At 39.0% G+C, this 25,804-nt stretch overlaps 1 protein-coding gene across 1 annotated transcript in view; it reads right to left on the reverse strand.

Moving 5' to 3' along the window:
• The window catches only part of LOC139724815 (tubby-related protein 4-like), a 105,857-nt gene that overhangs the window by 43,259 nt on the left and 36,794 nt on the right, over positions 1–25,804 (reverse strand). The window contains exon 3 of the mRNA XM_071635939.1: positions 21,567–21,695. Coding sequence (XP_071492040.1) covers positions 21,567–21,695 — 129 coding nt within the window. The remainder of the gene's footprint in view (positions 1–21,566; positions 21,696–25,804) is intronic.

Below are 25,804 nucleotides of genomic sequence, written 5' to 3' on the forward strand. Positions count from 1 at the left end.
AACAGACATAGCCAGAGAGGGGGAGAGAAAGCCTTAATATATATGTGTCTTCATTTCCTTTGTCTACTGCTGGCTTAAAATCCTGGCAACGTGCGGACAGAGAATACAGGATGCGTCATCGCTGACATTTACAAATTTAACATCTAAATTAACGTTTCAAAAATAGCCCCCCACACACATCTACTGTAGGTGAAGATCTTGGCAATGAACCCTACGGCATGTATCATGCAATCGCATGAAGTTGATCAGCACAGCCTATATTGTATGACTTAAGAGATCACGAGCATATCCTAGATTCTCGAACACAACGTGAAAGAGAACCCAGAAAGAGAAGGATGAACTCGACCAGAATTAAGGCTTCTGAACAGACATGGTTGTTTTCTTTTGAATCTGTTTCCATAATTTGCTGTGCTTTTGCAGCTGAAATATTTATAAATGGATGGGTGGATGATAGTTTCCATCAGGATAATCTAGAAGTTTTTCAGGCCATGGAGCTGAGTAGAACAACATAAGGAAATTATTACCAATTACTGACAATGTATCTTCTCATGATCCTCTGACTTCAAAGAAAACAGACACACATGCAAAGACAAACAAAAAACTTACATCATCTCTCCAGCACTAAGCTCTATCTAAATCACTTTTGTATGTCCAGTATAATGAGATCAACATAAAAAAAACAACAACCGCATAGAATATAAAAAAAGAGAAGAAAACACTGCAGAGAATCTTGTTTTCTTCCTGTAATGATAGGAAACATCTGAATTGTCATACTTTCAAACTGGGGCAATATTCAGGCCAAAATAGACAGACCTAGTTCAGAAACAACTGCCTTGAAGGCAGCTCAAATTGCTTCGCATATTCTTTATCCTGCTTGAAAAGGATAAAAACTTTATCTCTATTCTCTCGCTTGTCTCTTTTTCTCCTTTTTTTGTTTCTGCAGGAGGTATTAATATTGTCTTTTCATTAAAAAGAGAGGAAAAGACAGAAAAAAAGGGACAACCTGACTCTTGAGCAACAAACTGGAAGGTATCAGTATTTCAATATCACACCAGCCTGTGGTCAAACTGAATGGCTGGGAGGATCCATATCTTTATAGGTGTATAACTAGATACTGACATCAGATGATGACCATGCAACTAAACTTTAATGACCTTTGACCTTTACTCAAGCATGTCAGCTACTTGTCACATGATCCTCACCTCTCCCTTTGCATTCCAACATGTACACCAAAAGCTGTCTATTACCCTGCTACAAACATTCTTAACCAATTCCAAATGAATACAGTAAAAGAGTATATTTTTGCGGTGTGGAAATTTTTCATGCATTTAGCATGACAGGAACGTGGTGCGAAAATAAAGCATGTAATTTTTTTGGCTGGCTACAGATATATGGAATACTAGTACTATTCCTATTTTCATTCTGCGGAATCAAAATGAAATCACATGAAATTCATCTTATCCACTCGGGCATGAACTTATCACTCACGAATGTAAAAATATCCACTTTTACAGTATCTGACACATCCACATCAGGTTTGAATTTTGAGGATCCACAATTCGGTTTCAGTAGAAATGGGATTTTGCATAAAACAATTATCATCTATACATCTCAAAGGTGAACATTTAAGATATTGCTTGGGAGAGAGTATACTTGCAGCGCCACCATCTACGAAGTTCTTGAAAGGACTACCGTACGAGCTGAAATTTTCGCGTACAGATATTTTTGCGAATTGCTACTTGGAGGACATTTTCGCGTGTTGTAAATTTCGCGGTTGCGAGGGTCTAACTGAACTTAGTTATTCGCGTGTTGGTATTTTTGCGTGTTGTTATTTTCACGGTTCAAAGGCGATTCGCGAAATTCGCGAAAATAAAACCACCGCGAAAATTTCAGCTCGTACAGTATGTTGGTTGGCGAAAGAAGAACCTAGAGAGAGGAGAGTGGAGGAGGGAAGCGACAAATGGAGAGTGTAAGGAAGGCAAATAACGACAGTCAACGGGTAGTGGTGAGCTGGAAGTTGAGATTGTACTAAACGGAGAAGGGAGAATAGGAGACAGGGGACAGCTGATAGGAAGAATAGAGTGAGAATCAGGTAAAAGGTTTGGAAGTTGGTGTGGGAGGAGAAAGATGAAGCAGAAAGGAAGGAGGAGACGGGGAAGAAGTTGGTTGGAAAAGCATAAACATAAGAGAAAGAAGATTTACATCCCATGCAGACTTTCAAACAACACAAAATATTGTTTTGTGTTTATCACTGTGTGGGTGTGTTAATATCTTGCAAGGCTTTTGCCCCCAGGCATCTCCGCAAAGAGAGGCAAAAAGCTATCTTCCTTCTTGTAATAGTCATTAATTACTTGTATCTACATTTTGTGCAGGTAAGGGACTGGCGTACATTCATCGACATTATTGTTTTCACAAGTATACCAACAGCAGAAAAAAACAAACATCTTCTGTGAGATTATAGTCGTAGATAGGTTGGACTTCAAACTACAAATGTAGTAGTCAGAGCAGAACACCTTATAAAGTGGAAATGAAGTCTAGAAACACCTCGAAACATGTCTCATGTTACTGCGCTTTACCGATTAAAAAAGTTGTTGTCTTCCCTGTGCAAAATCAACAGGCAAAAGTATCTGAAACAGACAAATGAGGGACCATGTTTATTTCAAGAACTCTTCTCACATACATTCATTCACACTCGATCATCATGTGGTCATGGGAATTCATCTGTGTGGTCACATGGTCGGTCGGCTGATGTTCAGCTTTTATTCAAAGAAAAAACAGACGGCAACCGCCCATCAAAATACTCACATGCCCGCTCGTAATGCCTACTTTTGGTTTACAGTTGTTTGTGAGGATGAGTTTCAGTTGAGAGTGGGATTGATTTATGGGTATGTGTTCCATGAAAGATGGGATATTTATTATATTCCATATGTAACATATTCCTGATATATAATACTTTTCTATTACATTTAAAGTACATTTGATTGCCATCAGGCTGAAGGCATGAAGGCAGAAGTGATACTTTCATAACTGATACAGTTCTAAGCTTGTTACTCAGGATTGGGGTTAAGATAGTACTGCCATCTTTTGCTTGTCTTGACAATCTTTGCTATAGCCCAATCTATCCAATCAAAGCAAACACGTGTTAAGTGGCTTGTGAGAGGACAGAAGGGGAGAATATCATCTACATAAGTCTTTTTTTCAATTGAATGGATCAAACTCTTAATTACCGACTTGTTCTGGTTTCTTTGTGGAATGCATGATGGTAGGCAATTAACAAAATCTTAAAAGAGTATAGCTCAGCAAGTGAGTGAATGCAAAGCGATGGAAAGGGAGATTGAGACTGGAAGGTCTCCGGGCAAATTTTCAATCTGTTAGCAGCACTCAGCTGATGTGCCCAGTGGGGAAGAACCCCCTACAGGGTCAATATGCTGTCTAACACCGGTGTGTACTTAGCCTATGAGAAAGCTGTCAGGGCGTATCACCCCTTCCATTCATTCCACATCGTAGGCTCAGTGCAATCTTTGGATAGTCTCCCTTTCAGACAGCTGAGAAGTTTTTCATTTTCTCTTTCTACTTTTTCCTCTCCTTTTTTTTTTCTCTCAATTTTTTTATTGCACAATCTCCTAGAATTCTCCACCTACGCAATTATGCACTGCATTAGCTATACTGACAGGACACCTGTGGACTTAATCCATCTAATCAAAGACTTGATGAAATCTCAAGCTACCTGTTGATGCTTTTCCACACGTTCTGGTTTCGTTTATCCGCACGAAACGCACAAAATGCATGAAATGAAACGAGAAATGAGAAACCTTTTGCGTGATCTCTGGCTCCAGCCCACTGCTCTACCATTACAGCTCCTGTATATGTATGGAAGGAATGAAGAGATCCATCTGGACATCTAGCCTATCAGGTGTTAAATCCCTCTGGATGAGACTGAGACTGCTTGGGATATCAAATATATGGAAAGCATCTCTTTACTTTCTTTCTTCTTTTTTTTTTTCAATGTTGAGGAGGATGGAGGGGGGGGGGGGGAGGATGGGGGACTCAGAGACAAAATTTGGATGATGCACTGTCAAAAGCCTCAGACATGTATGAGTGTAACAGCTCAAGAAAGTAATCAATACTTTATACTGACCAGAACAGATGCCCCATACACTTTTCAAGAAATCCATCAACTTTTCCTCCCCCCCCTCCCAACATCAACCAAACAAGGAAAAATGCTGACACCTTTCTGACAATGATAGCAAGCAGAATGTATCTGGAAACATCGATTAGATCTTGCTTGTGGCCCTTAGGTTCCCCCAAAGCCAAAATCATCACACACCTGTCAAATGACTGGACAGGTCCTCAGTATACATGGATCTGCTACATCCTAAACTCAGAGAACTTACATCTTAACCCTCTGGCCTCCAAGATGGTATATAACTCTCAAAAAGTTACTTCATGACACATATCATTTCATAGGCTATTGGTTAACTTTATTCAGCTTTACTAGTTACTATGTTGACCTAATTATTACTCAAGCACAGAAATAATTTGGACTACCGAGTAAGTCACAAATGTGTTGCTAATTTCACACTTTTTAAAATAATTCTTTTTTCCACTTCTTGACTGCCTTATGATAATGGCAGAGGAGTATGAATCGAAAAGATATAAATATGCTTTTGGTTGTTTGTTTATGTTTTGTCTCTTTTCCCCCCATCACCTGATGAAAAATACATTTCATCGCTGACACTAAGTATGTACAGCCCTGCAAGCTACTACAGCTGTAGCACTTTCGTGTGTCTGATTTCATGGTGAGGCAGCACATTATTAGGAGACAGACTGCATTACTTCAAAGTGGGTATTATGTTTCAAAATAGAGACAACCTGTAAAGTCTGCGACTAAATAATTTACTGGAACAGGGTCAGCCAACCTGATGACCATCTGTATGCAACTCTTTTGGGCATCATCATGAAAATATTGCCAGACATGTTTCAGGCGGACAACGTATATTACATGTAGCTTCGTTGACTTGGCAACAACTGATAGATTCACAGCAACTTCACCTCTGGTAATAGATATCATGAAAGAAATTACCCACAGAAACAAATTAATTACACACAGTTATTCAGCTGGACATTTTGCATGAAAATGAATACATTGCACATTGGGTCATTGTACATATGTGAAAACAAGCTTTACATTTTCCTTGCATTCACAACAGAATGAAGAAACATCACTAGACACTGCAAAGTACATTCAGTACAACTGCCCAGAACTGGTCTTTGCAGAGTTTCTAATCTGAGCACAAACAAAACCAACAAACATCTCTTTATCTTCCTTTGCTCCTTGTCAGAGCACATAATGCGTAGCTGTTACAAGAGAAGACAGGCCAATGGTTTTCCTTAAACTCAGAGCAGTATTCTCAGCCCTATCACCTTTCTCTCTCTCTCTATTTTTTCAACCATCTTTCTCCTTCTTGTACCTGTTGTCCTAACACACCGTCCCTGCATGAATGTTGCTGGCAGTGCCCGGCAAACATACAGTAGTGGTAGTAGTGTTTCCAATTTTCCATGAAATACAACATGCAACTGGAGGCAGATTTAAAGGGATGGCATGCATGTAGTTCTGGTTGAGATGGGGATTCAGGTTGTAACTTTTTACGAGAAAATTAGAAACTTCTAGAAATATTAAAGAGCATATAATTCTATGAGGAATTCAAAGTTTATCATTTCCAGCAAATATATTTTGAATTCCTCTTAGAATTGTATGCTTTTTAATATGTCATTTAAGAAGTTTCTATTCATCTCGTAAAAAGTTAAAACCTGAATCGCCATTTCTACCAAAGTTATACCATTCCTTTAAGAAGAGAGAGGGTAAAGCAACCCCCCCCCCCATTTTCTCTTTGTTGTTGTTGTTGTTGTTGTTGTTGTATGGGAGCCATTCTCACTTGCAAAGCACTGTGAGATCAGGGGGGTGTTTCATCAACGTTTGTCAGCGCTGACAATCACCATAGTAACAGTAAATGACCAGAGCATCTCATCCAATCAAAACCAAGGATTTTGCTGAAATTGTCAGCGCCGACTAACGCTGATGAAACACCCCCCTGAACTCACAAATTTATACCTCTCTGTTTACAGGCAATCAGAATTACACTGCACGCTCAAAAATCCCACGGCACTTAAACAACATACTGCACTGTAGCCCACTTCCAGCTGGGTGTACATAGGTATTATGCACAATCACAGCCAAAAAGAACTTGTGCGGGGGACACAGTAAGTGAATTGAGTGTACTTTTCAGCAAACCAGGTACATGTAGATGCAATTACTGCGAGCCCACAGGAAGAGTCAGCTTTGAAATGTACAAAACTCTCTTGATTTCACATTGCGAAAAAACTACACATTTCAAACTACTGTACATCTTGCTAGTGAAAAATCTTGTAAGTTTGCATCCACACCAGACAAACTGCAAGTAATATTAATTAATGAAATTATGAAAACTCTGTCTTTCACTGCATGCGCGAATAGTAATCGATAATCAACAAACTCAAAAGTTAGCGTGACCTATCCCTGAACTCTACTCCCCCTCAGCTTCCAGGTAAGCCTCCATTGCGTGTTGTACACTTCTGTGTTGTCGCACATCATCCGGTTTATCGCTAGTGCTGTGCATATGGGGGATACAATGTACATATTCATTCTTCCAGTTTTGTGGTTTAATCATCGAGTGGGACTCTTGCTTGAAAATTTAATCTTTAAGATTTGATGTTGTATGGATGCAAGTTGTAGTTTAAAACTACAAGCCAAGGGCAGATCCAGGAATTCCGTAAAGGGGCGGCGCCTTTACAAAACTGAAGGGGGTGTACACGCCCCCATTTTTTTCTCTTTATTTATTCTTTTTTCCACAGAATAAAGAGGGGGAGCATGCCCGGTGCGCCCCCCGTCTGGATCCGCCATTGCGAGCTACATGCAATCATCAAAGTTTATAACTTTGAAGATAACAAACATTGTGTAAACATTGAAATTAAAGTGTGATGGATTACTAAGTCATAGTTTATCAGAGGGTTATTCTGAGAAAACCTACTGTGGGAGTGAGCTTGCCAAATTCTGAGAAACAGGTAATGCTTCCTGTGAGACAGGAAAATTCCAACATTTGGTTTTCATAACCCACGCTTCCAGGAATCAAGCGGAATGATAAATGTGAGGGAGCTGACAAATGCACCTTTCCATGCCTCTTTATCAAAGCTATTCATGGACACGATAGCACATCACCACAAAAATGTCTTATACAACTCAGAAGCCAGAACAAGCTCCATAGTATTTTATTAGTTTGGAATCATCTAAACTACTAATACCAGAATGCCTTGTCACTGTGGCTCAGGATATCAGACGCTACACCCCTTGTACATACATGTAGTATTGTGTAAGATTGGTAATATGTAAAACACCAAAACAAGGATGCCCCATACCACTCAGGAAGTCGAAACAACATACCTGCTATTTCACAAGATCAGAATTATGTAAAACACCAATACATACCATTATGCCTCATACCACTTTGGAAGTCAAAACAACTTGCAATTATTCAGAAGATTGGAAATATATGAAGCACCACTACAAGAATGCCTTATTCCCCCCCAAAAGTTCAAACAATCTTGCTACATAGTGAGTACAATACTAAGATTGAAGTTATGCAAAACACCACTAGTAGACTGCCTCATAACACTCATGAAGTCAGAACACCCTATCCGGTATTTTGTAACTTTGGAATTATGTAAAATGCCTCTACAAGTACGTCTCACAACTCCAGAAATCAGAGCAGCCTACATACAACATGTAGCATTTCATAAGTTTGGAATTGTGTAATGAAAGAATGATTCCAAGGACTCCTACTCTATTGCATGCTGGATTTGTTTTTATTTGTTGTTTTTCAGTAAAGTTGATGGTTTTAAAAAATGCACAGCTTAGAAAATCCACTGGAGCACCAGATGTTAACAAGTGCCATGATGCACCTACAAATTTGTCACCAGAACTGAGCCTGATTTTTGTTTGTTTACAAGTTTTCAATTCAGTTTACTGAAAAATTATTTCAACAATTTGCAAGAAGTACATATCCATCACAAAGCATAGTTCAAAATATATGTACAAATGAATACATAAAGTATATTGAGAAAAAAAATGCATACTTTGCAAAGCTATTACACAGAAGTAAATATAGGAAATAGAAAAGAGTTATCTATTGAAAATAGAGATTTATTAGTGGGAAAATGAGTGACGAAAATGGGATTCCACTGGAAAATAGAGAATTCAAGACGCGGACCACTCTAACAAAACAAGCAAATTATATCTCTTCATCCCAAATTTATGTACTGTATATGTACAGTTAATAGTATATTCAAGCCAGCACACCCCCCCCCCCCCCTTCCCTGGTTTATTCATAATATTTGAGAATTATTCAGCTGCCAAGTTTATGCAATATGATTTTGATGTCCTTTGTACCATCACAAGATCTCTTTCAGGAAAAAAAAAAAAAAACTGAAACATTCTACATTGCACAGGGCACATTTTATAGCAGACCTTTTAACAGGCATGTGATGCACAACATGCTTTTCCATTCTCACTCTTGTATGTTTTCTGCCGGTGTCACGTTTGTTCTATGCTCCTGGGCATTGCTACCACAGGAGCAATTGGCATGTTCATCTGTATCTATCCATCAATCTACAATATTAACATAATACCTATCCTGATATGAAATATGGAAATTGAACAAACAAAAAGTGGCCCTTAACACATTTCCGCATACTTTGACCTTCACCATTTTGCACATGTATCATACATTCTCACCAGTATACGATACGATATCTAGTGATACCTAAATGGCGTGACTGTATTTTACCGGTATACGGATTATCACTTCATCTGATTAATTGGAATTTCAAATGTTTGTACCAGCAATTTCCAGGAGTTCAAATATAAATTCTGTGAAATTCAGTAGCATAGAGGTTTGGGATAAGGGTGGCACATCACTGTTTCCTGTATAAACTGTGGCACACAGACTTGGCTCCAGCAGAGCTGTTTCGCAACCAGTGGATGACTTTTATGCAACCGAAGATCTGGGAATCCAGACAGTTGCTATGGCAACCACGATGAGAGGAGATTGATTGGGTTTGAAAATTTGATGACTGTTGTTTGCTGGTACACTGCCTGACTGATAATAATCTCTCCTTTTACAACCATCCCCCCCCCCTCCCAAAGAAAAGCTGGAAAGAAATGAGGGCGATGTCATATTTAATTCAAAAACAGAGTGCAATCTACGGCATCAAGTTTTTACAGCGATGTTTTGTGTTAATATTCTGCGTGTGTATCATGTGGTGTACATGTACATGCATGTGTCTGGGGCTGTGCCATGAGTTCAGTTGCAAAGAATGGACGTTGAGTTCTGCGCATAAATGATGCAGAGGCACACTCATTAATGACTTCTCTGTTGACAAAATTAATGTATGGAGTTTTAGTTTAATACTTTATGACTGTGATTGTAGAATCTATGTATCATATCAAGCAAATGCAGTGCTATCTACAGAAGATGATAACATAGCACTGTCTGCTACTGAACATTCTCTGGTACTCCTCTTTCCAAAGAATATTTCACTATGCTCTTCATACAGATACAGAAACCCAGATGTTTGAAAGCAAAGCAATTTACCACAATTCTGTTCAGGAAGTAAGAACTGAACATGACCACTGCTTTGCTTTATATGAAAACAACAGTGCTACTGTCACTTCTTGATTTTCATTAAACTCTATGGTTGACTGTATCTACTATGAGAAGACATACACTTACAAACACCAAATGACTACTGCATACACCATATATACATAGCGAGTCTACTGTTTTGCAAATCAGGGGGGTGTTTCATAAAGCCGTTTGTAAAGTTACGAACAACTTACGAGCGACTGGTGATCAGTTGCGATGTGCTATACTTACAAGAATTTCAACAATTCACCACAAGAACTGATCACCAGTCGCTCATAAGTCGTTTGTAACTTTACGAACAACTTTATGAAACAGGGCCCAGGATTCTCAACAATTTCGTGAGAGGTTAAATTCGCAATCATGTGGTGCAGTACTGAATGGAGAATTGTATGCATGCCTGTCGCCTCATTCGTGCCGGGATCAGAGTTTAATATTTTTGCGTGTTGTTGAATTTGCAAATAGCTCCTGACTCAAAAAAAAAAAATCAAGAAAAAACAAGAGACCCGCGGGTCTAGCGCTCACCTGAGTATCGCAAGTTCACCTTTCACGCAGTCACTAATCTAAAAAATGTCGCTACAGCGACTGGTTATACCCCCGCCAAACAACATTTCATAAGCTTTGGTCAAAACAACATTTGATAAACTTTGGTCAAAAAACTGAGGAAGTAGTTAAATCCGCAAGATCTTTCCTTGATCTTCTGCCATTAATATGCCGTTACCATGGCAACGTACTTTCGGGTACTGTCGAAAAATGCATCTTGCACATCTACAACCAAAGGCACACATCTGTACCAAGTTTCATGGAAATTGGGCAAAAACTGAGGAAGTAGTTTGCAACACAAAATTTTCCATCATTTTGGCTCATAATATGTGAGCTGTTACCATGGCAACATACTTTTTGTCACTGTCAAGAAATGTGTCATGCTGACCTATATCCTAAGACAAACATTCAATATGAATTCCATGAGAATTGGAAGAACACTGATGAAGCAGTTTTGCCATGAAGCATTTTGCCCTATATTTTACCAATAACATGCCGTTACCATGGCAACGCACTTTTTGCCAAGCCCTGCGGAAATATGTGTCTTGCACATTAACATATTCAGATAAACATCTGTACCTAATTTCATAAAAATTGATCAAAAACTGTGGGAGGAGTTCGCGACGCAAGATTTGTACCCATTTTTGCCCATAATATGCCGTTACCATGGCAACATACTTTTGGGTACTGTCAAAAAATACGTCTTGCACATCTACAACCCAAGGCACACATCTGTGCCAAGTTTTATGGGAATCGGCTGAAAACTGAGGAAGTAGTTCGCGACGCAAGATTTGTACCCATTTTTGCCCATAATATGCCGTTACCATGGCAACGTACTTTTGGGTACTGTCAAACAATACGTCTTGCACATCTACAACCCAAGGCACACATCTGTGCCAAGTTTTATGGGAATCGGTTGAAAACTGAGGAAGTAGTTCGCGACGCAAGATTTGCAACGGACCGACCGCCCGACCGACCGTCCGCTGATTCCCATATACCCCCTTCAAACTTCGTTTGGCGGGGGTATAATTATTCACAGCTCTACCAAAATTTGACCAGGCATTCTCAAGTAGAAGATGAAACTGTACAATAAGGGCCCAAATTTTTTAAGATTCCTTAATTTTTTTTTTGGGGGGGGATTGGGGCCCCCTGGGGCCCTCTGGGTGGGGCATGGTGCCCATTTTTATAAATTGAGATCCTGACCCCCTAGGGATGCTACCTGCCAAGTTTGATGAAAATACATCATGAGGTTTTCAGGAAGAAGATGAAAATGTACAATTCAGGTCCCCATTTGGACCTTCCCAACCAACCCCCCCCCCCCCCTGCCCCCAAGAGGGGCACCCCTTGATCTCCCTCCTATGAACAAACTTGAAAATACAGTCATTACTGTACTCACTCATAGTATTATCTTACCTCTATAACTTCTGATTCTAGAGAAGATTTTTAAAGATTCCTTCATTTTGGGGGTTTGGGGCCCCCCTGGGGGCCCCCTGGGTGGGGAATGGTGCCCATTTTAAGAAATTGAAATCCTAACTCCCTAGGGATGCTACCTGCCAAGTTTGGTGAAAATGGGTCATGGGGTTCTCAAGAAGAAGATAAAAATGTACAATTTAGGCCCCATTAGGACCCCTCCTCACCCCCCTCCCCTGGGTCCCAAGGGGGGCACACCTGATTCTGCCATGAACAAACTTGAAACTACAGTCATCAATGTACAAACTCATAGTATTAACTTAGCTCTATCACTTCTGGTTCTGGAGAAGAAGATTTTTACAGATTCCTTAAGTTTGGGGCGTTTGGGCCCCCTGGGGGCCCCCTGGGTGGGGCATGGTGCCCATTTTAACAAATTGAGTTCCTAACCCCCTAGGGATGCTACCTGCCAAGTTTGGTGAAAATGGGTAATGGGGTTCTCAAGAAGAAGATGAAAATGTACAATTTAGGCCCCATTAGAACCCCTCCCCACCCCCCTCCCCTGGGTCCCAAGGGGGGCACCCCTAATTTTGCCATGAACAAACTTGAAACTACAGTCATCAATGTACTAACTCATAGTATTAACTTAGCTCTATCACTTCTGGTTCTAGAGAAGAAGATTTTTACAGATTCCTTAATTTTGGGGGGTTTGGGCCCCCCTGGGGGCCCCCTGGGTGGGGCATGGTGCCCATTTTAACAAATTGAGTTCCTAACCCCCTAGGGATGCTACCTGCCAAGTTTGATGAAAATCGGTCTTGGGGTTTTCAAGAAGAAGATGAAAATGTAAAAAGTTTACGCACGACGCACGACGGACGACGGACGACGGACGACGGACGACGCACGACGCACGACGGACGCCGGACGAAGGGCGATCGCAATAGCTCACTTGAGCCTTTGGCTCAGGTGAGCTAAAAAAACCCACAACAAATAATGTCGAATACAATATTTGCAGGTCTATTTTAGGAAAGGCGAAATGTGATAACTACGATGTATGTAGGAAGACAGCCTTCCCAGGGCTGTGCTGAAGTGTTTACATCTTGTTTCTGGGATCCATCCGTTGTCTTTGTCTTTCCAGCATCTCCCTGGTCCATACTTGTATTAGGACTTTATTATTCCAGGTCACAATATGTCAGCTCTCTGAGCTTTTTCTCTCCATCTGTTTGAGGCTGTCTCTTTCTCTCTCTTTCTTTCGATGTCTGAGTTCATATCTGTCGGTCTTTCTGTCTGTGTGTGTCTTTTTCTCACTCTGTCTTTCTCTATCTGTGTGTGTGTGTGTGTGTGTGTGTGTTTATCTCTCTCTCTGTGTGGCATATCTCTTATGTTTTTGTCTTTCAATCTGTTTGCCTGTGTGTGTCTCTCTCACTCTATCTGTCTTGTGTGTGTGTGTGTGTGTGTGTGTGTGTGTTTATTTATCTCTCTCTCTGTTTGCACATCCAGTTCTTCTCTTCTTCTTTTTTGTCTTTTTGTCTGTCTGTCTGTCTCTAAGTCTATATTCTCAATGCTTGGGTAGTCCTTTCCTCTACACATTTCCCCTCCCGATGATGGCTGAACAAATACCACGCCTCTTCAGATCTCCTTTCAAACCATCTCTCGTAATTTTGCAGCCCATTCCATCCAACCCCCCCCCCCCCCATCCCTCTTGTCCTCTTGTCTCGGGGGCTTGCGAGCACAGATTCATAATACGGAGACATAAACTTATATCATGTCAAAGACCACTGTAAAATGAGGGATAGAATGAGATGAATAGAAAAAGATAATGAGATAGACTGTGCCTCAGACTCTAACATGAGGAATAAAGGACAAATATAGACATATTGTGCCCACTTACACGCCCACCCAGAGGTACATAAAGCAGCTAAAATATTCCCCTTCCACTTACAACAAAAAATCTTGTCCATTTACAGTACAGCGCTACAGCAAAATTTCTGTATTTCAACTCGTAGGCACTCTAAGTTCACTTTTCAATACTCAGCATTTCCCGAGGTGAACTCTTATAAAAAGAGGTCACAGCTGCATATTAATAAATCCAGGGTGGCTATCTCACAACGAGTGCACACACGCAGCACAGTGTTTTGTTATTTTGTGGGATTTCACCCACATAATGCCTCAATTCTTCCCCCCCCCTTTCATGTTGCAAAAATATTCCAATTTCGCTGCACCAATACGAAATGCAGAAAGTCATAATACAGTGCAGACACACTAAAATATATGCAATTTCCACAATTTCTAAGCCTCTTTTAGCTCAGAGTTACTTTAAAAACAAATTTTTGCACAGGTTATCACACATCCAGGCAACGATTGCTTTCCATTACCCATCAAGTCCAGGGATGATTTAACTGCAAAAATTATAAGCTTGTCTTAAAGGATAAGTTCACCTTCACACACATGTGAATTGAGAGAATGCAGCAACATTAATAGAACAAATCGACGATTCGGGGAGTAAAACTCAGCAATTCAAAGGGCTATCATAAGGATGCGAAGCAGATCTCAAAAGGCCCTCACACTGTCCAACACGGCTGAGCTTGCTTCGTTCGCCCCCTTTTGCTCACCACCATACGTTGTATTTTAGCAAGAGAGTCTTGGCAAAAGGCTAGGATAGACCCAGCTTGAGAGGTGCTATGAGACATGGTGGCTGTCCTGTGACCCGAGAAAAAGTGCTTAGGTTCAGTAAACATTAATAATTTGCTTACAATTCACACTATTGGTACAGAGTTATGCTACATAAGCAAACACATGCTATGATAATGCAACTATGCCACCAAAATGTGCACTTGCTGATGTATCAATATACATATGTGAAAAAAAAAGTTTAATGTGTATATAAAAGAATACATGTGTACATGAAAGAATACATACTTTAAAAGTTTGTAAATGTTGCGAGGGCAGACCCCAGCTTTCGATTTTCGAATACTCATTTATACGTAGCAACCACATTGACGTGAGTTAGCGAGATACAAATCTCAAGATTTGTACCGCATTCCATGATATTTGCCAGTGTGAACAAAAAATAAAAATCTCACTAAATAGCATGATCAGCATTGCAATCCAAATCCCAAGAAATCTTTCAATCATTTCAGAAATAATGCAGTGATTTGCACAACGGCGATAATTTAGTATCATTCGTTATTTGCTGACAAAATTTTACATTCACTGGGCCTAAAGACTGGAATTCATTATAAACACAAGTTGGTATTTTTAAAGAATTTTAAGAGACAACTTCCCGAACAAATTATCACAAAGATATTCTGTTTGAAATAATCAGTCCTCCCGCTTGATATCCTCTCCTCTCTCCATCTCTTCTTCCCCTCTCATCTCAACTTCTCTCATCTATTCCCTCTATTTCATATCCTTCCATCCCATCTATCTGTCATAATACGGAGCTTTAGTTTCACTCTTTTTTTGGTTGTTGTAGTTTTTCTACCACTTGTTGTTGCCATGTGTGTAATTCACAATTTAATTATGATGCGATTTATTTTTCTGGGGCCCAAGTAATACAAATCACAAGATGCGATTTTGATTTAGACTCCCCCACTTTGTTAGGTTCTCATGACTACTACTTATTCATCATTTGTCGCAAAAGTATATATATGTTTAATATCAGAATATATGTTTTGATTATTTCTCGGTATATCAAAAAAGACAAAATTTTATTGCATAATCATTGTAACTTAATAAGTAGCTACATATGTTTTGTTTTTTTTTTGTTCTTGTGAACACAAAGTAGAACTAAATTCAACCCATTGAAGACGGGTTGATACTGCTACAATACGCACTTTCCATAGACACCTGCTTAAGTATACTCAGGACTCACCTTCAACGGGTTAAGAAATTTGCAAGGTCAGCCCAAGGGGGTAGAGAATACAGTTACAGTGGAAGAAACAGATTTACAATGTAGTGTTCTGTAACAAGGAAAGGCTGCTGCCCTCATGAGGAACACAGCATTCACACTCACACACAAACTTACACACTCACACACTGAGGTGAGACTGGGCACTACGGGTCCAACACTGCCTAAGGTGGAGCATCATTTGACTGCCTCTCAAACTGAAGCACTCGCAGTTTCCCTCACCCTCACCCTCACCCCTTCCCCCCCCCCCCCCACCCAATTAATCTCCTGTTGGTAATTGCCATCTACCAAAATGGGGGCAACCCCATCTCTCCGGCAGGTGGTAATGGCGCGGTGTCGCCCTAATGGCTCTCGATGTGCCACCTCACAATTTCCAGATCCGACTTTGCATCACTCTCGTCATGCTCCGAGACCTACGACTGAAGTACTTGTCTGAGCGAGAGGAGACACCGTATGAAATATCCTGCTCTGCTAAACTTTGAATTCATACGCTGTCATGCGCCAACTGAACGCGAGAAATAGATTTTAAAAAAATTACTGTCACGACACATCCAAGATGTTGAATTATGGTTCACAATCATTCACCTCACAAATGAAGTGGGCCCTCCCGTTGCTGATTCATACATAATTCAAGGTTTGATATTTGAGGACAGACGCACACAGGCTGGTATATGGTGATCTTAATGGGAGACCCGAATGTGATAATTCTACGAAATTGTCTCATTTATTATTTCTAACAAACAAAATTGCAAAGTTTTCATGGGGGAGAGACAAGAATGAAATACAGAATCCCTTGACACAGGTTGGTGATAACAACTCTCAATTTTTTTTCTCAGTCTGTTAGTAGATGAATTCACTTTAGAATGCTTTTAGTGTATTATTTTTGGCTATCACCCATTAAAATGTACTGTATACTCATACATAAATGATATTTACCAGTTACCATCCCATTGACCTGATGGATAACACCTTTATACATTCCACATTTTGATTTGTGTGAAATCCTACATTTGCTCTGCAGACAACAAGATAAGCCAGTGAACAGTTGAGCTACTTTTAGACTAACATGAAGTACACAGGAAAATGACTGGAAACATTTCTGCATCATTTTCTAGTACTTTCTTGATCACCATCAGCAGCATTCTGCATGTATCAAGAGACCAATACTGATATGGGTTCAAGGCTGGACATGTCTCTATCTCTCTGGGATGACTGAAATATCACCCTGCGGTAATTGGCACCTATGGGTCTCTTAGAAATGATCTTCAGAAACCTACCGGTATATAGAAATGGAAACTCGTCTGAAAATGGAAATGTACCACTGCTGGTTTTGCAAACCATCAGATATGTGTTTATCATCATTTCTATTTGATATGTGTTTGTGGATTTTTTTTATTATAATGCATTTTGATTACCTTAATGCTAATGCTGTACAAATCACAAATCTGTCAGTGCTTCTTTTAAATATTAAAAAAAAATCTTACATTATTATGACTTCTGTCGAGAAAGGCTTTATTCTCGATAGATAAGGATGCATCTTTTGCAATAAACAAATCAACAAACAAACAGAAGATGTTGGCAAGCGATACTGCTCAGTTGAGCCACACAGCAGTATTGATGGTAATCTGGAGCCATTCATGAATACTTCATTAGTCAACCGTGCCGTGAAAAATTCAGTATTGCTTGATCGCATTGCAAGTTCTCATCACTCCATGATAATCATCGTAATTTCGCCAGCAGATATCAGACAAGGACGGCTGACACCTGAAATTAATCCTGCCCTTCAAAGTGTGAAATCATATTCTGTCTTCTTGATTTGAAGGCCAGTGCCCTCACATCCTAACTGTGTGGCCGCCAAAAATGAAAATAAAATTTATAAGCACAAAAAGGCTTATAAAGATGTTCAAGCAGCCCTGTAGAAGCGTGTTATACACTACTTGTTCACAATCATCTTTATTACTCCCATTTTGTCGTTTGCAGTTGCCATAGTTAAGATTTACAAGTAAAATAGCTCAAGTTAACCAAACTCAAGATAATAGGACATCTCAACTGGCAGATGAAAAGAGACGTGTGAAAAACACCTCCCTCTAAAACAAACAAACAAACAAACAAACAAACAAACAAACAAACAAAACAACAAAACAACAAAAACATCAATGATGAATTCATGATAGGTTCTACAAGGGTTGGCTAACACAAGCTGAAGGATATGTGTCATAGCACTTTGCCAAAAAAAAAAAAATGATAATAATAAGAGTGAAAGTTACATATTGTAGTTTAGACCTATTTTGTTTTTTAAACACTCAGATCAGCCATAACATGGGAGCTTTCAATACATGAGGGGGGAAAAAGATGATTCAGCTGGTTGCAATGAGTCAGGTACATTGCTATGTCAGTGCATAAATCAACTATTGTTGGGCATACTACCAATGTATCACCTCCCCCCTCCATTACGGCTGAAGTAGACATTCTCAAAACTAAAATAAAACACCCTCAATACATGCATGTATGTTTCCTTTTATTTGCGTCCATGAAACAAATGCAACCTCACAACTGGAGGAGAAACATAAGAAAAGTAAACATATTCTGTGAACTGGCACATGAGATATTTGTTGTCATGCACCTACTGTCTGTGAACTTTAGTTTTAAATGAGATTACATGGTACATGTATTTTGAACAAACACTATATGTGACCATGCACCTCAAAACGAACATAAAGTCGCACACACTGATTTTGCGTGAGGACTGAAAATAAGTGAAATGGGTCAACCTAGCCGAACTTGACTTTTTCATATTTTCTGAAAGAGCGGGTCTTCTTTTACATTATGCTAAAATTTGGTATCATAAAATGGGCAGGAAAGTGTGTTTTTTTAGCAGTTTATCTCGAACATTTTTGGTAGAATAGTGTGATTAGGTGTGTCTTTAGAATCCCTTTTTCATTTCTGAAAAACCTTGTCCACACTCTTCATTTTCAACTCTAATAACTTTCGAAAGGATAGTGCTACTGCTTTGAAAGTTGGCGTTAATTATGGACAGAATGTGTTAATAAGGCATGCTTAATTTCAGTTTAATTTGATAATGCCTTCATTGTTGTTACTGTGGTGGTTTACTTCCTGTTTTTTGTCCCATTCATCGCACAGCCAGCACGGTTTGGTAAAGATTAAGCGCTTGAATAGACACTGTACTTCAGAGCCTCTTTTCTCAGTTCACACTTTTCCTGAGTTTGTGCTTTCTTTCCAATATTTAGATAGGTTAGGAGAGTCCATTTGATTTGAGTTATACATCATTTTAAAGCTTAAAGTCTGCTCTTTCAGAATATGGTCTTAACTAAAAATTCATGTCTGGCGACTTTTTGTTTGTTTTGAGGTGCAGGGTCACATATACACTTGTGAATCAATACAACAAAGCATAATATCCCTTTGATGGGGAGTCGTCTATCAGTTTACGGAAGATAGGAAATGTGAATTGAGGTTTTGATTGCTGAGTAGCTTCCTTTGTTCTGAAAGTTAAATCCTGGCTGTTGCCACAATTTCGTCTGGCATTCTAAAAATAAGTATAAGTGTGTCGCACAAGCTTGCTGACGTAATAGTAACAGAAAAAATAACCCGTACAGACACCAAGGCCCACATTCATGAAGGTGGTACAAATTTAAACCATGGTTTATGCAAATTTCTTCTGCTTATATACGATTGACAGACTGCGTACGCTATAACAGACGTCCAGTAATAATTTCGCATTGATACGTGCATGTCAAAGGCACGCCTATTTCATGCTTATTTTAGACCATGGTCTATATTTGTTCCATCTTCGTGAATTCGGGCCTTAATATTTTCATTTTGTTTGGCTAAAACAAGTATCATGATGCCAACACGGGAACTAAAAAATGAACATCGGGTAATCCTCAGTTGCTCAAAGCGAGAACTTTTGATGAAAAATAAGTACTGCACAGAAGTACATACAATAGCAAACAAATACACACACACATGATTGAAAATGTGACAAATCAAGTGAGCATTTTCTTTGCATTCTGAATTTCAAATATGTTATCATGTTCTGCATTGGAGGCTAAATGCCAAAGTATGCTGGTTGGCATAGTGGTCTGATCCAGAAAAGAGAAGTGAAGCACTGAACAAATACATGAAGACCAGTTTGTGGGACTGTTGTAACTGAAGAGGTTAAGGCTCTGGGATTTTGGAAAAGAAAAATACTGAAATGAATCCTGCTCTATTCATCTTCTAATGAAATACAGGGTGCTACATGACTTTATTTTACCACTTGCCCGGTTGGGCAAGCAGATTTTCAAATTTGCTGTGAAACACTTGCCTGAATAATAATTTTACTTGCCCAAAAATAAAGTCCAAAATATAAGGAAATAATATAGAAAATCATATGTAAGTCAAGGGCTTAATAAAACACTATCATTTGAACAAACAGCATAACAAACTTGGTCTGATCAAGTGTTGCCATTGAAATGCATTGGGCCTTCTTCACGTAAGTGTTGGAAAGGTGCTGAAATTATGTGTTGCATCACTCAGCCATTATCATTGGGCTTCTGTACATGATTAACTTTGTGGGTCTGTTGGGAGGAATAAGGGAAAAACTGGTGTCTTCAAAACTTTTTTGCTTGCCCAATTCGGGCAAGCATTTGTTCTCATTGCTCAAAAACACTTGCCCAAATTCGATTTTCACTAGCCCCAGGCAATCGGGCAAGTGCTTTGTAGCACACTGAGATGTTCCTGCCAATCATGTCACCTGTGACCCCCTACAATTGTATGTGTATTGGTGGTTTTACCCTGCAATGGTGGGTTTAAATGATGATGATGGAAGGGGGGGGGGGGGGGGAGGGGACTCTGTTACGGAACGGTTCTGGCACTGAAGATGCTACCATGGGTCATGAGCATACTAGTATCATTACTTTCATCACACTCTGATATAACCTTCATAATTCCATCACAAATTTTCACTCATGGAGAGCTTCCTAGAAATGACAACCTCTTAAACAGCCCACAGCATCTAATGATGGCTTTGTTGCAAGCTTCTCAAGGAGACAGTATGCAGAATCTCATTTTGTTTCTTTCTGGTCAGAGGAACATAGAGGAAGACAAAGAGAGAGAGATTATTTATAAAGAAAATGAGAGAAGTGAATGAGAAAGAAAAGGAAATGAGAAAGACCAAGTGAGGAAGAAGCAGGAAATTGCCGGCTGCGGTAGGATGTCTGACTCAGTGGGAGGAGTGATAGTCTCATTCAAGGCTGAGAGATTCATTTCTGTCACCATGATTGCTTCATACCACAGCATTTCACATCCCCACTGTAATGAACCAATTAATTAAAACATATATGCCCTTGAATCCCATATTCATATCATCATAATATCAAATGCATGAAGTCAGGGAAGGCAGGTATGAATAAGTCAATCGAAGGACTTAAGCTTAAAGTCCTCCCATAAAACTCGATCCAATACAGACATCTTGATGTTAAAGGGATGGTATAGTTTTTGTTGAGATGAGGCTTCAGGTTTTCAACTCTTTGTGTGAGATAATGAGAAACCTCTTATGAAATATGAAAGAGCATATAATTCTGAGAGGAATTCAAAGTTTCTTTGATGAATATTGGTTTTGAAATGGCTAAGATATCAAAAATGCAATCTTGATAAAAGGTAGGACCCACCTTTTATTAGGATCCCTTTGTTTTACATTGTGTGTGGATATCTCGGCCATTTCAAAACTGGCTTTCATCAATAAACTTTGAATTCCTTTTAAGATTGTATGCTTTCAATCATTTTATAAGTGATTTCTAAGTATCTCGCAAAAAAAGTTAAAAGCTGAATCCTCATCTCAACCAATACTATACCACCCTTTAACAATTAAAAAGATAATACAACAAAACAAAGGAAAATATTTTTTTTCTTTTTTTTTTTACATCTTGGCAACAAATTGACAGAGAGAATGAAGAGGGTGCTCATGCGTATCTTACCTGGCATGACCTATCATTGACCAGCTCCACTGACCATCGACCCTCGTACTTGATCCAGACGAAGATGACCCCCTGGGCATCACAGGTGGCCATCTTCTGGAATGGCTCGTTCCATCTTACCAAGACAACCTGTGTGTAGAAGTGGAAAAAGACACAGTGAGAAGGCCAGTTGAAATATCGTTCCTCAAGACTTTAAGCACACTGGGTTTGTCAGTATTCGGATTATGTATGTTTTCTCATTCATTTGCATGTTTTGCTTCGTTATCTTGGCCCCATTTCATTAAGAGTTCATTTGATGACAACTCTTTGCTGGAATGACTATTGTCATGGTAATGACAAGAATACAGCTTCCTGATTGGCTGTTTGCTGTGGAAAGTTGTCATTCCAGCAAGAGTTGTCATCCTAACATCTTTTATGAAATGGGGCCCTGGTGTCGAGTTTGGATTCGCCATATTTTATAACGCTGACCACAGAAATGTAAGATATGGTATTCAAACTACAAACAAGACAAAAATCAAAAGTGGATATACACCAAGGAAAGATGATCATAACATTAAAACAGAGAAAAACAAAGAGATTGGATATCAGTGAGTATATAGGCCTATATCCCATTCATTTCTACTCTGAAATGATGTATATTGAGGGAACTGGTGTTATTTGGTTTATGGAAGCCAAGCCTGTAGCTCTATCAAAAATCCAAGCAATTTGATAGTAAGGTATACAAGTATTTCTCATTGTTGTACACAAAAGTGTTTTGCAAATTATTTCTCATCTACATCTCTTCAATACACGTATGACACACTGGTCAATAATTCTGTTTTTTGATGCTGAAACGTGATACAGGTTGCTGTAAAGAAAAGCTACTCATACAGTACACACCTTTAATACATTCCAAGTACAGTGTAAACTGGCGTCATTCAAATACACCATAAATCTAACACAGTAATATCTTATAAGGTATGCACACATTGAGAAATATCATGACCACTTTTCCATTGATCCATGGCACTCTCCTTGAACGCTAATGAATTTCCCCACATCCAAGGGGCCCAGTCAATTACTATCATTGATTGCAATGGTATACCTCATTTCTACTCCCGCTGTAATTCATAACCAATTTCATCCCACAGGATTGCTTCTACTATAGGAGTGGGGGGGGGGGGGGGGGGGGGTTGCAGATCATTTGCACAAGTAGATCAGAGGCCTACTAACAACAACAAAGACAACAGCTAAAGTATTAAAAAACCTACACATGAGGTTGAAGCTTTGAGGCGCTTACATGGGAGATGCTAGGGTTCCAATCTTGAACAGAACAAACATCCCTCTATATGATATACATGTAGGAAAGAGGAGTTATCCACACTGTCCCTACTGAGGTACCAAGCAAAGTCAGGGGAAAACTACACACATCACCCTCTAGGAAAAGTAATGCTTCTACTGAAGAGGTTAATATGGACTTAAAAGATTTTATTACCTCAATGCTGAAAATTGTCCAGCTTTCAGTGGATGACAATTCTTTCATCATCAACACCAGAACCACTAATGGCTCATATCAAAGACAGGTTTTCATCGTGTCCATTTTGGAATGTACAAATTGTATGTATACCACAAAGTAATGCACATTTAGAGCAGAAAGCCTTACTATCATTCTAGCTAAGTACTATATATGATGTTAATTCAACATTCAAACAGATCTCATCCAACAATAAATCTATACAAAGAAATGGTGATAGATAACATGGCAATGGCAGGACAACATTTTGAAGTATACATTTAAAGCTCCAATAATTTGCATGCATCAGAAATCATGTCATCTTACAATAGACTTAATCCATCAAGTGCATCTTAAAAGTACCTCGCTAATATTTGCAGATGAAAAAAAAAAACACCACACAGCTTCAGTGCTTCAAAACAGTTCTTATATGTGAGTTAGGTATTAGATAACCAACACGAAAATGTTAATCAATAGTAAATGATATGTATTGTTAAACATGCAAAATATGAGTGACAGTTTTATTAAAAATGATTTCTAGAGTAAACCATCACTGTGATGGTTTATTCAGAAAATTGGTGATTATCTCTTTAAATATTTGCAGCTTTATTAGAAAATATTTATACCGTAGGTTGTTTTGTGATACAACTGAACTACATTTGTGCGTATTCACTTTTCCAGCTGTTTAAATAGTGGCTTTAGTTTCAGATCACCTGGATGTATTCTACACAAACAGGCAGCCATAGAAAAACTCACATCTTCCTTGCCTGAATTCTCTCAGCAGCTACAATGTACGTCTACAAGGAGAGTGAAAACGAAGGTTACAGTCTTCCTACTGTACGCATTTGTAACCATGGCAACGATGCATCATGCTTTCATAAATGCATGTTCTTGTCTGTCGTTTGCTTCGGTAGCATACAACTGCGAGTAGCCTCTAAGAAAAAGAGAAAAAATGCAATTGTTTGATGAAGAGCCCCCCAGTATTAACAATAATAAAAAAAAAAATCTTTCAAGATAGTCAAGGCAGAAAGAGTAGAAAGGAGCAATAATGGGAGTTACTTGCAGGCCTCTGAAGAGGAGACATAAATTTGAGATGATCTCTTGTTGAATCCTCTTATCTCATCTTTCGTCATTCCTACTGCAGTCGCAACGGAAACATCGTGGTAGCGTGGTCTGTAACTCCGCTGGTTTAGAATATCTTCCTTTTTTATTATTTTTTCCTTAGCGCTTAGAGACATTTCATGTCATAATGCACTATTAGATGATGACTGGCGGGGGAGGGAACATACCGAATGTTCTACCCGAAGGGTTTGAAATGCTATTGAGAGAGGTTATAAGTCCCTCAACTTCATCTCGGGACTTATAGCCTCCCGAAATAGCATTTCAAACCCTGAGGGTGGAACGTTTGGTACATGTTCCCAACAACAAAAGTCATCATCTGTTATATTATATGGGTTAGTGAAATCTGCTTTTTCACGTTGTATGGAATAGGCAAATTCATCCTATAGATTGTGTGAAAAATATAATATGATCATTCAATCGTTTGGTATCGTTTGTCATATTTTGCTACGTGAAAATGTTTTCCCACGGGAGAACATTACAAAAATGTTCTGCCCATGGGCGAACATAACCAATCTGCCTCCATCACATGACTTTGTTTAGCCAATCACTAACCGGTATTTGACTAACCCATTTAATATAATTTTGTGCATTATCATTATTATCACAAAAGCAGAGAGACATAGTACAGTTTGTGTGAAGATGGTGATCATTATTTTCCATCAGCGACAAGCAAGTGTCACATGACACTATTGGTGAACATTTTTCCTTCGTGTTCATGTACGCCATATATTTTGAGAGCCTTTTATTTATCTTTTTTTTTTGCAAATTTTTGCAAGTCGGGTGCTATTCGTGAATTTAATAACAAACAAAATGATTAACTCTGATCTCATCATGAATGCCGATGTGCACGCAAACATTTCTTCTTTTATTACTGTAATCCACAATTGCAAATTTGACCACTTGCGAAATTGTCAAGCAGTCCCGATTCGTGAAAAATTATACTCGCAAAATATAGTATGGTCGTGCTTGGAAACATGAATTGAATGTGCATCTGAGGGGCATTTCATGAAGCATTTTGTCCGACAAATTTGTCGGACAAATTTGCTGTCTGCCAATCAGATGTAAGGATTTCTGTAGCTTTTAGCAGTTTGTCAGACGAAATATCTGACAAAACGCTTCATGAAATGCCACCCAGAAGAGACGATTCATTACATCATTGCCAGACATGTTATCTTGACTGTGAGAGAGAAAAACAAGTGAGAGAGAGAGAGAGGAAGGAGGGAGAGAGAAATATACTGAATATCTATCTCTTCAACTGTGACATCTCATGCAATGTTCAATAATGTATCAAATTTCATATGATTTGTAAACATACTGTAAAGCAAACAGGCTATGAAACTGACACATTGTGTATCTATTGTATACTGTTATTAGGGGGAATCATAACATGTGTACAGAAATTACTTTTGATATCAAAGACATCAGTCTGTTACTCAAACAGTGAGTCACTGAAACTCTGTAACACCAGGCAAAATGGAGAGAATGAAAGAGGAAACTCGCACGAGTATCTATCATTTTTTCTAAATATTTGATTAATGACATCATACATATACTTAACATACACCTTTAATATACCTAACAAACAATTAAAAAAAAACCCTGCTAGATTATTCTCCTTTATACT

The sequence above is a fragment of the Diadema antillarum genome, unplaced genomic scaffold (assembly GCF_040938485.1).
Source record: "Diadema antillarum isolate AM-2024a unplaced genomic scaffold, OU_Dant_1.0 scf00000231, whole genome shotgun sequence".
NCBI lineage: Eukaryota > Metazoa > Echinodermata > Echinoidea > Diadematoida > Diadematidae > Diadema > Diadema antillarum.